Source organism: Micropterus salmoides, unplaced genomic scaffold (assembly GCF_014851395.1).
Source record: "Micropterus salmoides isolate LMB-PRFRI ecotype aquatic unplaced genomic scaffold, ASM1485139v1 Ms_hic_scaffold_3, whole genome shotgun sequence".
In the NCBI taxonomy this organism is placed as follows: Eukaryota; Metazoa; Chordata; class Actinopteri; order Centrarchiformes; family Centrarchidae; genus Micropterus; species Micropterus salmoides.
The window spans coordinates 23,500,806-23,516,149 of NW_024042261.1; the positions used below are offsets into that span (position 1 = coordinate 23,500,806).

General features: G+C 39.3%; 2 protein-coding genes across 3 annotated transcripts; one reads left to right on the plus strand and one right to left on the minus strand.

The window, feature by feature from the left end:
* The first annotated feature begins 428 nt into the window (after window positions 1–428).
* On the plus strand, window positions 429–1,938 carry med29 (mediator complex subunit 29). Its single transcript, XM_038692320.1, has 4 exons — window positions 429–616; window positions 732–790; window positions 904–988; window positions 1,562–1,938. The coding sequence occupies exons 1-4, from the start codon at window positions 455–457 to the stop codon at window positions 1,787–1,789; spliced, it is 534 nt and encodes a 177-aa protein (XP_038548248.1). The 5' UTR covers window positions 429–454; the 3' UTR covers window positions 1,790–1,938.
* A 1,065-nt stretch (window positions 1,939–3,003) lies between these two features.
* mlf1 (myeloid leukemia factor 1) lies at window positions 3,004–14,960 on the minus strand. Of its 2 annotated transcripts, XM_038692318.1 has the most exons (8): window positions 14,772–14,960; window positions 12,987–13,149; window positions 7,900–7,944; window positions 6,347–6,430; window positions 6,048–6,176; window positions 4,832–4,991; window positions 4,222–4,360; window positions 3,004–4,034 (listed from the first exon to the last, which is right to left on the minus strand). In XM_038692318.1, the coding sequence occupies exons 1-8, from the start codon at window positions 14,816–14,818 to the stop codon at window positions 3,974–3,976; spliced, it is 828 nt and encodes a 275-aa protein (XP_038548246.1). In that variant the 5' UTR covers window positions 14,819–14,960; the 3' UTR covers window positions 3,004–3,973. The 2 variants fall into 2 exon arrangements, with proteins under 2 accessions (XP_038548246.1, XP_038548247.1); XM_038692319.1 differs by lacking the exon at window positions 7,900–7,944.
* Window positions 14,961–15,344: the final 384 nt, after the last annotated feature.

The window sequence follows — 15,344 nt, forward strand, 5'->3', positions numbered from 1 at the left end:
ACAGGTTTGTGAGGGACATGTCACATTAAAGCAAAGTCACGGTAGCTTTTATAAGGGTAAGGGTTAAGGGTTTATAAGAGTTTTCTTGTAGTTTTTTTCCCCCACATGATATCATAGACTATGCATGATACATCCATGGTTCCTTACAGAATATGATGGATGAGCAGGGATATGGTGCTGACACGGATTGGGATCTTATAGTAGGATTAGGTTGTAAAGCATGGAGGACAAAATGTAGGGCAAGTTTTTTTTTGTGTGAAAGGATTTAGATTTAGATCGCCCTATTTCAAGGGCTCTGGATTGTAAGTCTATTGTCTGATCCACACTCCGGAGCAGAAGGTGGCGGTAATGTGGCAAATAAGCTGGACCCCGCTGTAAAACATAAAGAAGAAGAAGCGCTTTGTTTTGAAAAACGATGAACCGGATGTTTAATTCTTCTTCCGGCTTGGTCAAGATGGCTTCTCAGCAGCAGCAGCCCGGTGGGCCGATGTCTCAGGCCGGGTTACAACAGCCCACTTCATTACAACAACAGCAGCAGCAGTTAAGCCAACAGCAAGACTTTGATCCGGTTCTCAGATTTAAGATGCTCATCCCACAGCTGAAGGAGAGTCTGCAGGTAACTGCTGCTGAGACATCTGCTAACAATAGCATACGTTAAAGTTGGATTGAACGACTTCACTGGCAAAATATTGTAGTGTCGCAGATAAAGAAACTTTATTTTTCATTTTCAGAATGTAATGAAGATAGCATCCTTGAATTTGGCCCATAACACGTCAATTGACAACGGCATGTAAGTAGCCTTGTCGGGGGACCGTCAATTTACAACAGCGGCCTTGAGATGAATGATGTTTCTGCCACTGTCGGTCCTGGTTTTTGATTTGTTTTGTTTTTATTCTGGTTTAGCAAAAGCAGCGACGCCTCTGTTCAGCGCTTTGACAAAAGCCTAGAGGAGTTTTATGCCCTTTGCGATCAACTGGAGCTGTGTTTGGTAAGACTTAAACACAATATACACACCAAAGTACTGATGGGGAGCCAGGACTGATGGTGTATGTCCTTTTGTTCATTGGTCACCACAGCTGATACTAAAGTTCTCTCCCTTATTTTTACTTCAAGATTGTCTGTATTTATTCAACTGCTCAAATTTTTTTTTTCTGTTTTTGTAAATAAGAAAACAAATAGTCCAACCCTCTTAAAGCCACACATAGTTAACGTTTAACAGATGAGGGGAGTGAGTCACCATCCTGCCAACGCAACTCGCATCTTTATCTCTGTGGGTTTTTGAAATATCAAAGCTTCTGAGGTATTGATACAAATGTAGGAATGTATACACTGCAGCACAACAGACTTTGGCATCAAGATAAGACTGGGAATAAGTGAGGTAGTTTTTTTTGAAGAATTTCATCAGCAGTGGTTTAATCAAGTTTTCCTGTTCTGCAGTTCAAATGTTGATTGAGAGGCTTTCCCACCTTGTCTTTAAAAGAAAAAAAGTTATGTATCTGTCTGTGTATATCACACGCCACATACACTACAAAAACACATGCTTTTCTTCCCCTCTGTGCAGCGGCTGGCATATGAGTGCCTCTCCCAGAGCATCGACAGTGCCAAACATTCACCCAACCTGGTCCCAACAGCCACCAAGCCAGACACCGTGCAGACAGAGTCCATGTCCTATGCCCAATACCTCGGCATGATCAAGTCTCAGATCTCCTGTGCCAAAGATATTCACAACGCTTTGCTGGAGTGTTCCAAGAAGATCGCAGGAAAGGCACAGCCTCAGGGAATCATGTAGTCCTTGGCCCAGACCAACCCAACTCTTTTTGCATCTAGTGACACTTTTGAAAAAGAGGAAAGATTTCATATTTGGGGACGTCCCATATTCAGAACTCAGTCTTGTGCTACATTGGTCAAGATGCTGTTTCATTTTCTCAAGATCCTGTATATTTGGTTATGATTTTTATTGAAGTTCTGTTTTTTTGAGAACACTGTGTAAAGATTCCTGTGGAAAAAGTCATATTCTAAGATGACCAGCAGGTGGTGGCAGAGTTGTAGCAGCCAACTCAGTATTCACAGGTCTTTTGTAGCTTATTTGTATGGAATATTAAAACCTTTCTACTGATACTAATGTTTTCTCATTATTCAAGATGCACAAAGGAAGACCTGTCTATCAATAACATCTTTAACTAATGAGGAGGATGTAATGTTGGAGCATGATTCAAAAGTTGTGGGTACTGTAATATTGTGGGAAGATCATAAAGAAAATCTGCAGCAAAGTCTTTCGTTCAGCTGTGCTGTTAAATAACCACATAGTTTAATTTGACCATTTTATCTTATTTGTCTGCAGTAAAGTTGTATAAGCTTTAACACTGGATATAGTAAAAGGGGAAAATGTCACTCTTTTCAATGGAAGTGGTCACTTGCATTAAAAAATAGCCAAACTATTTGCCCTTGAAGGATCCTGTAAAAATATTATCTGAATGAACCCCAATTGAAGCAGTAGTGTTGATTCTGTGTGGCAACAGAGCCGTGGCCCCGGGGAATTTAAAGAGTAGACTTTTTGGGGGACGATAGTGCAATTCATATTGTAGGCTAATAGACTGGGTGACAGTGTATAACTATTATGAGCGTCACTATGTCAAGAGCAGTTACAGTACTGAGATTTCCAGGGTGTCAGTGAACTTGTTGCCTAGGTCAGAGGCTCCTTGCCATCTGTATATTGAAAGCTAAGGGATTCATGCAGTCAGATAGGCTTGCAGCTGTGTAACATCTCAGACCAATCTGAGCTACTGACAAGTACTTAGATCCAAAAATAGAAGTTAGTTCACCAGAATACATGCCCCTGCTCTCACAAGACGTCTGCAGGTCTACAGAAACAAACATACAGTTACTCATTAACAATTAAGTGTTTGTAAACTTATATTTCCTTATCAGTGAATATTAAAGTGAGTGGAACTAATAAACCAACCCACCCCCCCCCCCAAAAAAAAAACCCCCAACAAATTAATCTTCATATTGTCACATTTTTATTTTGAGACCATAGTCTGTGTTGACATAATTTATTTGTAAAGCTTGAATAAATATACATGAACAAAGCTCGAATTGTTGAGAATAATCCAGACGTTGTCGAGATATTGTGCTGCGCAGCACGGAGTTCATCAGATGAAAAACAAGAGAAACCAAAGTAATATATAAAAAGGGAAGAGTATTATTTTTCTTTTTACAAAGATTACATCAGATAAAATACATATATCTAGAGCATCCAACACTACACAATATAATTACAAAAAGACAATTTAGACAAGTGCATTAGTGGATTTCAAGCGGTCAATAAGTGGCTACATTTGGTGTCTTGTTGCATAATGAAAATTAGCTAATTCTATTTCTCTGATGCAACATTATATAAATGAATTGCTCTTTGACTGTTTATGTGTGATACAAGCAGTGCCAATGACCCTTAATTACATGTTAATCTATTTCTTACAATGCACACAAGTTTAATTTAATTGTTTTTAACACCAAAACATCCACAGATATACTAATCCCGGTTGTTGTAAAAGATCAAGGACCCTTTGTACCTTTATCGAACTGTTCTATAAGCATATAAGACTAATTACTACTGTTAGAGGAGTATTTTGCTGGTTTTGCTTGTTCTACAGCCAACACACTATAAATCACATATATTTCACATTCCTTTCAGCCATTCTCCAAAGCATACCATAGGATTTTAGATTTTTTTTTTCTACGTCTCAACTACCTTCATTTTAGGTTCATGCCACCACAGCATAGCCCCATAAGTCTTGCCATATTTATGTAAATAAGTGTGAACTGTGCTGAGATTCAAAATATCAACAGTGAGATGGGAGGAGTAATTTCACCCCCGAAAAAGCAAAATTAGTGTCCACTGGAATGGGGCAGTGACAGTGGGTGGAGCATGAGATGCTTGAAAGACTTTTAATAAGCACACAACCAGATGTTTTTACTGCTTTGTCGAGCCTTTCGTGTGGCGTTTACCCTCAGCCTTGCCCTTTGATTGGTCACTGTGGAAAATACAAAACGAAGGAAATAATCACAATTCAGATTCACTGTATCGTGAGGTGATAACAATATACTTATTTAAGTGTACGGGATGTGTGTACTATCAGTGTCTTGTTTGTCATTTGATCCTGAACTGCAGATTCTGGCCTGTCTTCAACATGACGCGGCATCTGAGCATGTAATACTGACCTGTGGGCCTGCTTGGAGCCGGTGAGGGCTGCCCGGTGAACACCACGGACTCGGGGTTCCTCTAGGCGAGACATGGGGCCAGATGGCTGAAACTCTGACACCTTCTGCTTCCACTCATCGTCAAAAGACTGTGCTTCAGCTGGGGGTGGAGGATCAGGATCATGTTAGGAAACATTTGTAATGTGGACTGATGGTCTAGAAGTACGTGGACAGTGGCATATTTGTTGCAGTAATGTTGCGTCCGAGTGGCTGGTCTACTTAACCACCAGACTTATCAGAGCACATAAACATGTATGATTTGACCACATTCAGACATCTGCCGAATGGCAAAAGACGGTGCTAAAGCTATGGCTGGCTAGTAAACCAGTATTTACTGTTTATGTAATCACAGTACAGTACAGTACATAATTTAATTGACAAAATTAGAAAGCATTCCAGAATGATTTCTGAAATAGCTCCATGTGGTTCACTTCATGCATTTATTTTAGTAGGAAATGTGCATAACTACTGCAGCAACTTGATAAAGGAGCAGAATTCAGGGATTTGAGAGCGCACTATCAGGGGATGGAAAGCAGCCCATATATACATTCCCTGTCTCACTTTCACGTACATTCATCCAGATTCTGGAAGTCCTGGATGAACTCCTTCTCTCCTGTTTTTTTGTTGTATTTCTTCTCAACAACATGGCCCCTGTCTTGGATGTGGTGACCAATGGCCATCTTCTCCAGACCACTCTCAGAGTCTTTAACAGCTCGCCGTGTCTCCTTGATCTGGTGATAAAACATTATTAAACCCATCAGACACATCAGTTGGTCCATGAGAAATCAGATTAATTCCAGAGATTAGCAATCAACACGTTTATTTCCTTTGTTCCTTTACATAAACAGTCCAGTCCAAATGTAGACAGTTAGACGGTTTGACTACTTACTAGCTAATAATAGTATCAATGGCTGCATTCCATTTAGGAGTGCCAGTTCCAGGGCCCGCAGCCTGCTGCACCAGCTGTGTGTAAGTTCAAACCTACCTATGATATAAATAATTTCTAAGTTGTGATTTCTGCTTTGCTAAAATAAAAGAGATTGCACCAGGGAGATAAGTTATAACAACTCTACGTAACAACTACATAGTTACACATACCCCAGGGGAGGTGTGAATCAGATAATGTCCCAGAATAATACTCACTAATGGTGATACAGCATCAGTTTTCATTAATTGCATGTCCTTTTGCAACCCAGTAATCCAGTAGAGACCTAATGTATTGCTATGACATTTTAATGTCGATCTAGCTTTAATACCATGTGCATTGATGCCAAGTGGCTTATGCCAGCCAGAAAGCTAACGTGCACGGTAACCGTGATGATTGAACTTACCAATCTTTGATTGTTTATTGGCCACTTAGTTATGACTTTATGTCTAAACTAGTTAGGTTCTGCCCCATGTAATCACAGTTCAACCAATTTTAGTAACTGATTAAAGTTACAAACTTACTTGTACTTATTAAGCCTCTAGTGTTGACTTTACACGCTAACTTAGGAGAGAACTTACACACAGCTGGTGCAATCAAGCATGGTTAATGTGTGTGCAGGATCACTGAAATGATCTCCAGCACACCTTAACGGAACAGAGTCATCATATACCACTGCGAGAAAAGTTAGCTTGCGATAATCTCCTCACAAGGAAAGGCCAGGGGGAAGTCATCACGATGATCACTCACAAAGGACAGAATGAGTGAGCCTTCCACATACAGCTTTACTTCTCTGAGCTCTGCACTGTGCTCTAAAGCACTGTGAAATAATGTGGTATAACACGCCTGATGGGGTACTTACCCCTCCAGGGGCACGGCGTGTTGATGAGGTCGCCTGGAAGACCTTGGGAGGCTCATTTCCAACTTTTGAATATGTCATGACTGATGAGGAGCTGTATGAGTGGGTGTTTGTATCTGTGGAGATATTCTCCTGGAACACACACACACACACACACACACACACACACACACACACACACACACACACACACACACACACACAGTTAAGCAAATACAGTCTATGTCCCACAACAGTCGGCGAAAGCAACAAAACAAAAAAGGAAGCGAACAACAAATTCAACGTTAGACGAATACACTCACAAAGTTTCTGTGCATCTCCTCCATCCTGTTTTTCATGTTGGCCATCATGTTGTCAAACATGCTGAAGGGGTTCCTCATCATGTCCTACACAAACACAAAGGGAAAAAGAACAGCCAAAGGCCGCAAGAGTTGAACAGCTGGGCTCGTATGCCACACAGTCACTAGGCATTATCAGCTTGTAAACAACTCCACCATGTGTACAAACACAGAATACAGTGTGCTAAATGCATCTTGCATGTGTGCCATCTGGGACACTGTAACTAGGACATTCACATTTTATCACCTCACAATAAGTGACCTAGTAACACTCGTAACAAAACTACAAACCAAGTCCAGTGAGCAAATACATATGTTTTTATTTAAGATTTTTCCTGTTTCCATGTTTGATGAAGGTCAGATTTACAGCAGGGTGTTGAACTTAACAGATTAAATGATCTGGAAATAAATCCTGCTTGTAATATTTGTTGATGACCGTGTAAACTATATTATATATATTTTGAATTAATTGTTGTCATTATTATATAAATACAAAGCACTGCCTTATGTTCATATTTATTTTCCTATTTAAAAACAAACAAACAAAACGTTTCTGTAGGGCACAGCTGGGGTACCACCGTATTTTGAGCCTGGAAAAACACTGCACACCACTCAAGACAGTCATGCATGTTGCAGAAAAATGCATCAATCACCATGCAAATGAAATTTGTTCACAGTAGATTAGACAGATATTCTGTGAGCGTGCAGTCAGGACTCAAATCTGACAGAAAAAGATGCATCATCATCATCATCATCATCATTAGCCTTGTACAACAGACACTCCTCATTAAATTGCACCCATCCCCTCCAAGAGATTTTCTTGACGGAACAAAGGTGATGATGTTGCAGTTAAAGGAGGAAAGCAACCCACCGGTCACAGTGTTTCCACAAGAATATATATATATATATATATTTAGGTGTGGTATTACTAGTGTGTGTGCTTTTGTGAGGAGGGTGTAATGACAAGTAAGTTAGTCGTGGGTCACATTCAAAATATTCCATACAATTCTGCAAATTACCTGTTAATTAATCTGATTAATTAGTTTCACAGTTAAACTTGATGTCCTATTATACAGCATGTGGAACAGGCATCTTGTTTGTGATGTGTAGATAGTGTTTAACATTTTACAGATATTACGGCTATTTTATCATAGTCATAGTTGCAACTTTGTCATAGTTAGAACTTTTCTATACACTGTAGTTACTACTACACTAGTGCACTTTTACAGCCTGCACAGCCTGAGGGTGAAGTGTGGCCTCAAGGAGAATAGGTAAGCTTTAAGCAATGTTCCAATTTCCATTAAACCATAATGTGACTGAGTTAAAATGATTGCTGGCAATATGAAGATGGGAATAACGCAGTACTTCATAGATTGGCATTATTTGGAGTAAATTTGGAGTGAATGTAGAGGAAACACTGGGACCAGTTATAGAGTTGGAGCATGCACTTGGCCAGCATGGGTTTAAATGAGAAACTCATATGATCGTGCAGTTGAACAGCAGAGGACTCTACTGACCGTGCTGTCACTACTGCCAAAGGGCAACAATGACCGGCTCATATCCTGGGGATTGAAACAATATCAGTTTAGCAACAAAGCATAGTATTTGTATAGCATGTTACACACACATGTTGACATTTTGCATGGTTGTTGAGGTTGTTGCCAGTAAGCTGTTAGGTTGTCTTACATCGGTCACTAAGCCCTCGACACAGCTACACACAGCTCTCCACATGGCCTCAAGCACAACCCTTCAAGGCCGTGAACCTCCTGAGAGTGCAAGCACCAAGGACTGGCAGGCCAATGAGGAGGGAGCAGCCTGCAGCCTTCAGTCCTGTGTTCTCTGAGCCAAAACCGCAGGTGTTCATGACCCTCCAGCCTTGGATAAGCATCGCGGTGTGTGTGTATGTGTCTGTTTGTGTGTGTATGTGTGTGCTTTCTTGGGGTGTGATGCACAGGGGTATTATGCGTAATCAGTGGGGTGTTGAATGACTTGTGTTCCATGTGTAATTGGGTCGCATTGCCAGAGATTAGCGTGGGTTTAACACTGAAACTGAGCTTCATTCTAGGAAGGCTGCAGTGGGCTGGACAGACCAGTCAGGACAGGGATCTAACATGGGCCAAAGAGTCCAAGGCTGCTCTCTCAGCTCTTTTCAAATGTCAAGCTGATGTAAAACGCTCCTGACCAGTATCTCTGAAGCCGCATGGCCAATTTTATCTCAGAGTGGCATGTATGAACTAATAAATGCCAGTTACATATCTGCAGCATTATATTTAGACCGGGGTTGAGCACAGGAGAGACTGTGGGTGCAAAATAAGGAACGTAGACCCAGTGGTCTTTAACACATTATTTTAGGCTGTCTGGACAACTGCAGATTGGCATCCTCTTTTCTATCTGATATTGAACCTGCCACTGTGCCCTCTGAGGCAGGCTGCTCCAGCTCCTGGGGGAGCTATGAGTCACACCATCGGGGACATGTACTGTCGATACAATTCATACTAAAATTGAGGTTGTACTGCAAACGCATAGCTCCTAGGAAGTGGTGCATCACCGGGGGAGTTAGAGGAATTTTGTTAAATGTGTGCTCTTGGAACTAGAAGACCATAGAGAAAATAAGGAGGCATTGAATCTGTCTTTAAAACTGCTGTAGGTGAATAAGGATGCTAAACTTCACATTGCCAAATGTTTCTTCTCACTTTTGAAGAGTGTCAGAGCAGGGGGAAAATATAAATCTACATCATAGATGATATCAGCTCTACTTACTGCCTTTTCCCAGCCCCTGTACCACCAGGCTTTCTCAGTACAAACCAAAGAATTATGGAAAGTAGTACACCTAACTTATAATGATGCTTGATTGTCATTCGACTGTACTTTTATATATAAGTGTCCAGATGAATGAGTACTTTGAAAGGTGATATAAACCGGGCGGTGGATACATTGGCAAGAGAGTGGGAAATGTGAGAACTCATAGCAGCCTTGGAAGGTAAGACGGGCCTTTTTCCCCACTGGGAATCTAACGCTTAGCAAGCTAATACAAGAAGTGCAAGCCTTTCAGTATTATGTGGCGAATGTGTGTGTATTTGCAAGTCAGTGTGTCGGTGTTATTTTGCATGCAGAGACTGGCTTGTGGAATCCTCAACGAAATCATCAAATACAAAAAAACCAACAACATATGATTTGATTAAGAACATGTATACAAAAAGTGAAGCGTTCTGCAGCACCTGGCCTCATCCTGAACGACACAGAGATCAGAGGTCTGCTGCATGTAGATGATTTAGTTTTGCTTTCACCTACTATAGAAGGTTTGCAGCAGCAGAGATTTTGTCAGACATGGACCCTGACAGTAAACACAGCAAAGACTAAGATAATGATCTTTCAGAAACAATACAGAAATCAGGTTACACACAATTTCTATTTAGACACCACTAAATTGCAATATACAAAAAACTAAACTTACCTTGGCTTCAACATTACATACACAGAAAACCTCAACATAGCTATTAAAGATCTACAAAGCAAGGAGAGCTTTCTATGCAATAAAAAAACATTAAAATCTATATGCCAGATGAAATCTGGATTCAAAATTTCCAATTTGTACTAGAACCAATAATTCTATATGGCTTAGAAATTTGTGGACCAAAACTAAATTCTGAATTTGACAAATGGGACAAAACAATCATAGAATCTTTCCACACCGAGTTCTGTAAGAGCAGAGGACAGAACTGCACTTTCTAACCTCATGCCCTAAATATAAAACATTAAGAGAAACACTTCAAAACATTTCCCAAATATAGCCTGAATTCGAATTTATATCAGACACACAGAAACTCCCCTATAACTCTGTGTCTAATCAGCCACCTGTTTACTGGCTAACACTTATTATTTATTCACCATTCTCTATTTTAGTACTTAACATAACATACTGTTATATTGTCATATTGTAGATACTGTATACCAAATCCACCTACCTCAAGTCATTACTCCTGCATAAAATACTTACTACTTATTTATTCCAGCATCCTTTGCACTATACTTCATTATGTGTACATGTATGCATGTATATGTACCTGTATATCACATCCACCTCCGACATGTACATACTCCTGCATCTTTTTGCAGTCTGCTCACTGCACTATTTGTCAATATGTCAATTGTCAATATGTCTATATTGTTTTTGTTAATAGTGTGTATATTTGTGTTGTCTACACTGAAGATCTGATTTTATTTTTATTATTGTGATATTTTATTTTTGTATGAGTAAGCACATCATCAGCAATGTACAATCCAGAGTCAATGTACAAATTCCTCGTATGTGTACACATACCTGAAACTCAGACCAGACTGATAATTATATTAAATAATCATTCTGAAAAAAATTCTAATTATTATTTTCATTGTTTGTTTTTTTATTTTCATTTGTTTGTTTTTTTAATTTCACATTTGATACTGATTTTTTTGTCTATTAATATATACACACACATGTTTACTGTTTTATTTATTTATTTAGTTTTAATTTTTAATATTTTATTTTATTTATGTGATGAACCACATGAACTGAACTTACATCACATGCACACGCTTACAGTTTTTTTATTTTATTATTTATATTTTATTTTATTTTTTTAATATTTAATCATTTATTTTTACACACAAAACACACACTTTTACTGTTTTATTTACTTTATTTAATGAACTGTATAAAATAAATTCTTTTGTAATTTATTTGTAGTTTGGCAATATTGTTGTTTTACATTCATGCCAATAAACTTGTTTAAACTAGACTAAACTAAATTAAATTGACTGTGCGTAATCATGCTTGTGAGCATGTTTTAAAATTGTATGTATGTGTTTGTGCATATATTTTTGTGTGTGCATTTGTGCCTGTGATACTGGAGAGCGGCATGAGAGTGAGCGGTCTGTCACCTAGCTGCTAACGCACCGGGGTTGCCAAAGCACTTTCTGCCAAAACAGATGGACCAAAAGAACAACAACGGGAAAAGTGTCTATGACATCCGCACACATGGCTTTACAAAGCCAAACAACGCAGCACCAGAGCTTTAGACCTCTGACCACTGCTGGGCACCACAAGATTGCTCCTTATATTCAGATATTTGAGATTAGTGTGTGTGGGAGTGGGAGTTCTTTGATTAAAAAAAAAGTAGATCTGTATGGTAATTCAGTTAAGCTTAATTCCATCTATTTTACCACAGAGTAGGTTTATTGTTCGTGACAATTAAGGGAGGCTATAGAAATATTTTTCTTTCAAACTGCAAAGCTCTCACATCTGCTTCCCCTATGCAGCTTGTGATCCAGCTCAGTAGAACCCTACCTTGTTTTTGTGCTGCAAAAACTCACCTCATAATATCCTATTGTTCCACAAAAAAAGAAAAACATAACTCTGCCAGTGGACTGAGATACTGTATTTTCATCATTTTCTGAAGGACAAGTCATGCAACAAAACATTTACAAAAAACAGTATATTACTCCTAATATTAGATTCAATGATTTGTTTGGATTGATATTTTGCAGTGTAGCTCCATTTCGCTCACTGTCACTGAGGTCATTAGTCAAGTGCTCAGAGCCCCTCCTCAGCTGGCATTAGCTAGTTAATGCCATGATGCTAATAAAGAGAGGTTGCTGGCTATTGGGGCTGGACTTCTGATTAAAGTCATTATCGAGGATAAATATACAGGCTCTCATGAGGTAGTGGGATCAAAGAAGATGACAGGGACTAAGTTTGACTTAGCGGGGATATATAAGGAATACAGGGGCTGATTTGATTTTGAAAGGTTAACGGGTGCAAAACATGGCAGACCAAATCTACCCCCCTGCCCGCCCGCTGGCCTTTTCATTACAATGCTGCACAAATAACATCAGAATCTTCCAAGGCAAACAAATGGTCAACGAGTACACTCTAACCACCATAACATGACCACACTTTTACAACCTTATTCTAAGCTAATACAACAGAATTGTGGGAAATTAAAGATTTACCGGGGACGTGGTTCTATTTGGAGACAAATTATATTTTAAGTTAACATAAAAACAAGGCCAAAAAGAATTAGATGAAAATAAACTGTTATTTTCTGCAGCAGCTCACCTCGGGAGAGCAAAGCAGAATTCTCTGGGGTCCTTTTGGTTTAAGTGTTAAAGAAGTCTGTACGTGTATTCGCAAGAAAGCAGTGTGTCAGTGGAACAATGCACTATAAATAGGGCTCCTCAGGGCTAGATATAACTGTCCACAGAGGCCAACGGGGTTGCCCTTCCAGTAAACCAGAGACTCACATGGCCCCATACCTCAGTGAGAGGTGCTCTAATTATGCTGCCAGTGGTCAGCTTCCACTATAACCTTAGTAAACTTAACACTCCCTCCAAACACTTCAGTGGTTATAAGCCACACAAGGCCTAACTGTATGAGTGAACTGCTGTAGCAGCGGCTTCAGCCTTTGTTCCACACAGACCCAAATGACATGTATGTCCACTAGGCACGTGTCTGTACACACATGGATACTGGAAAACACTGGGTATAGCGTTATAGCCTATTCACACAAGTAGACAAACCACTCAAAATTGTAAAAGGAGTGCATCTCGAAATGCATGTCCTCACCCTGTGTTCGCCCCTCAGCGCAGTGGATGAGCTAGGATGCTCTGTCATTTCACGGCCACGGTTTCTCCCATCCATTATACTGGGCATTAAGGGCACACCGTATGGCTCAGAGAAGCTACGCATCATTTGCCGCATATGTTCCCTGTGAGCCCGGAAAGGATCCCTATGGCAGAGGAAGAGAAAGTAAAGACAACGTGAATCTAAGGAATTTTGGAATTCTGTGCAAATCTGCAAGATGATGTTAAGGACAGCAAATCACAGCAAATCAGCATCCTCAAATCAAGTTCCTGGAGAGGAAAAAGAACTGAAAAGGTCTCTATACCACATATACTGTACTTCTATATAGAGCCGGCTGAAATGGGATTTTTTAGACTTATTGAAAATCCGATATTCCAATATATTGACCTATATTGTTTTATTTCTCCTTCTTTTCAGAAAGCATAACATAAACAAAGATTATCCCTAACATGTGTTATGTGTAGTTAAGAGAACTCACCAAGATAATACAATAAACTTTTTTTGTTGTTATAAATAGTAGAATAATTTATTAAATGTTTAATAACAAAGACTCAAATGTATACAAAAAAAGACAACCTATGCAACCACTCATACATGACTGAAGGATCCGTCTTCCATCTCTGAGTTTCTTTTTTAATTGTCATTTATCGGCTGTTATAAACACGGATACCGATGTATCTGCAATTAGCTCATATCGGCCGAAAATAGTGGCACGCCGATTTTTGAGTTGGGATCTACTCCTGTATTTAGTGACTTACATAACCTACACCAGCTTGGAGCCCATTACAGATAAATTCTTCAGTGACCACAACATATTTAAAAAAGAAGCACCCCTAAAATAATTTCAGCCACCCTTACTACTTACTTACTAGCCTTAGAGGTCAGGTCAAGTGTGGCCCCACTAACTCAGCAGGTGTTTCCTCATGTAATGAGTCAAAGTGACCAGTGTCAATGTAAACAGTTATTCACAAATGATCAATTACTACTTACTGTCTCTCACTTATACTGGAAAGTCTGTTACTTAAAACTGTATTTTATATTCCCTTCCTAATATGATACAATATATCAAAGTACATGGAGGAGACAAAATAATGCCTAGTCTCCCATGTCATTTTTTATTTATTTACATTAAGAATATAAAGTCACATAAAAATCAGTGATCTTACAGCAGCTGTAGTTAGGTAACAGCTTCTTTAAATTATAACTGGAATGGCTTTTGTGAACGTGATTTAACGTTACAATGTAATATAGTGTTAACAAGTTATGGACACAGTAGCAGTCACATGACAGAGCCCAAAGAAAACAGTTAACAAGCTGCTCAACTTACCTATAACGTTATGTGTAGGAAGCCACATTTTATTACTATTTAGGTAACTTACCTACACATCTAACTTACTGAGCCAACGTGAGTGAGTTACTAGGCCTAATGTTAGAACTTGGCCTAATATTTTTAATAAAAACAATCATTAAAAGTAGATCTCTTACGTTACATTTGTCCTTTTCTGCTGTAACCTTAACACTCGTTTATTTAACGTTAACCTGGTTAAAAGATAAGAACGTTAGCTTCAAATTTATATTACATTATTAGTTTGTGGGCATATCGCTAAGTTACCTATGGTTAGTTTGCTAATTTGGGTTTTCTTTCACAGTCCTAAAGTCTGTTTTGACTGGGCTAGAGCGTGGTAAACTGCTGATTTTATTTTAATTGATGCCAAAACATTCTAATAACAGGTCTATCGCAGTTGAGCTAACGTTAACGTTACTCACGACAAAAACGGATCCTCGTCAAACTCCCTGAGACTACTGCTGAACATGTCCGCGGATTTTGAAGCTGTAACCTAAAGCCGAGGAAAATATTTTAAATATAATAAATAATCCTTTTCGCCGCAGGTGTCCCAGCTCCACCGCTCAGCCTCGGTTACTATAGAGGAGGTGGCAATACAATTTCATTTAGGACCGAACTCACGCTGACACCGGCCATGTGACGTGAATCCAGCCCTCGGATTGGCTGGTTATTCGGGGCTTTGAACAGCTTCTATCCGCGGGCTGTATGTTGTGGGTGGCTGTCATGGCTACGGCACTCTAGAAATTTCTTACACAAGTCAAATTTTTAGTCTGTTGCTTGTGCATGTCAGCCCAAAATAATATATGTACTCTCTCAGGGTCTGTGTAACCCCTATTCAGCTACTTCTACCAACTCAGAACAGCAAAAATTATCAACAGTTGTTGAGATGAAGAAATCACACGAGGTAACTCTTTAGGATTAAATTACTACACTGTTTAATTTCTGAAGTGATTCTGGTTTGGTAATTGTAGGGTGAAAAGACATTATGGACAGCC

Coding starts and splice junctions, on each gene's coding strand:
- med29 (XM_038692320.1), top strand. CDS start 455: ATGGCTTCTCAGCAGCAGCAGCCCGGTGGGCCGATGTCTCAGGCCGGG. Junction 791..903: donor ACGTCAATTGACAACGGCAT/GTAAGTAGCCTT, acceptor ATTCTGGTTTAG/CAAAAGCAGCGACGCCTCTG. Junction 989..1,561: donor ATCAACTGGAGCTGTGTTTG/GTAAGACTTAAA, acceptor CCCTCTGTGCAG/CGGCTGGCATATGAGTGCCT.
- mlf1 (XM_038692318.1), bottom strand. CDS start 14,818: ATGTTCAGCAGTAGTCTCAGGGAGTTTGACGAGGATCCGTTTTTGTC. Junction 7,945..12,986: donor CGCTGAGGGGCGAACACAGG/GTGAGGACATGC, acceptor TTCAATCCCCAG/GATATGAGCCGGTCATTGTT. Junction 4,035..4,221: donor GGCTCCAAGCAGGCCCACAG/GTCAGTATTACA, acceptor TATTTTCCACAG/TGACCAATCAAAGGGCAAGG.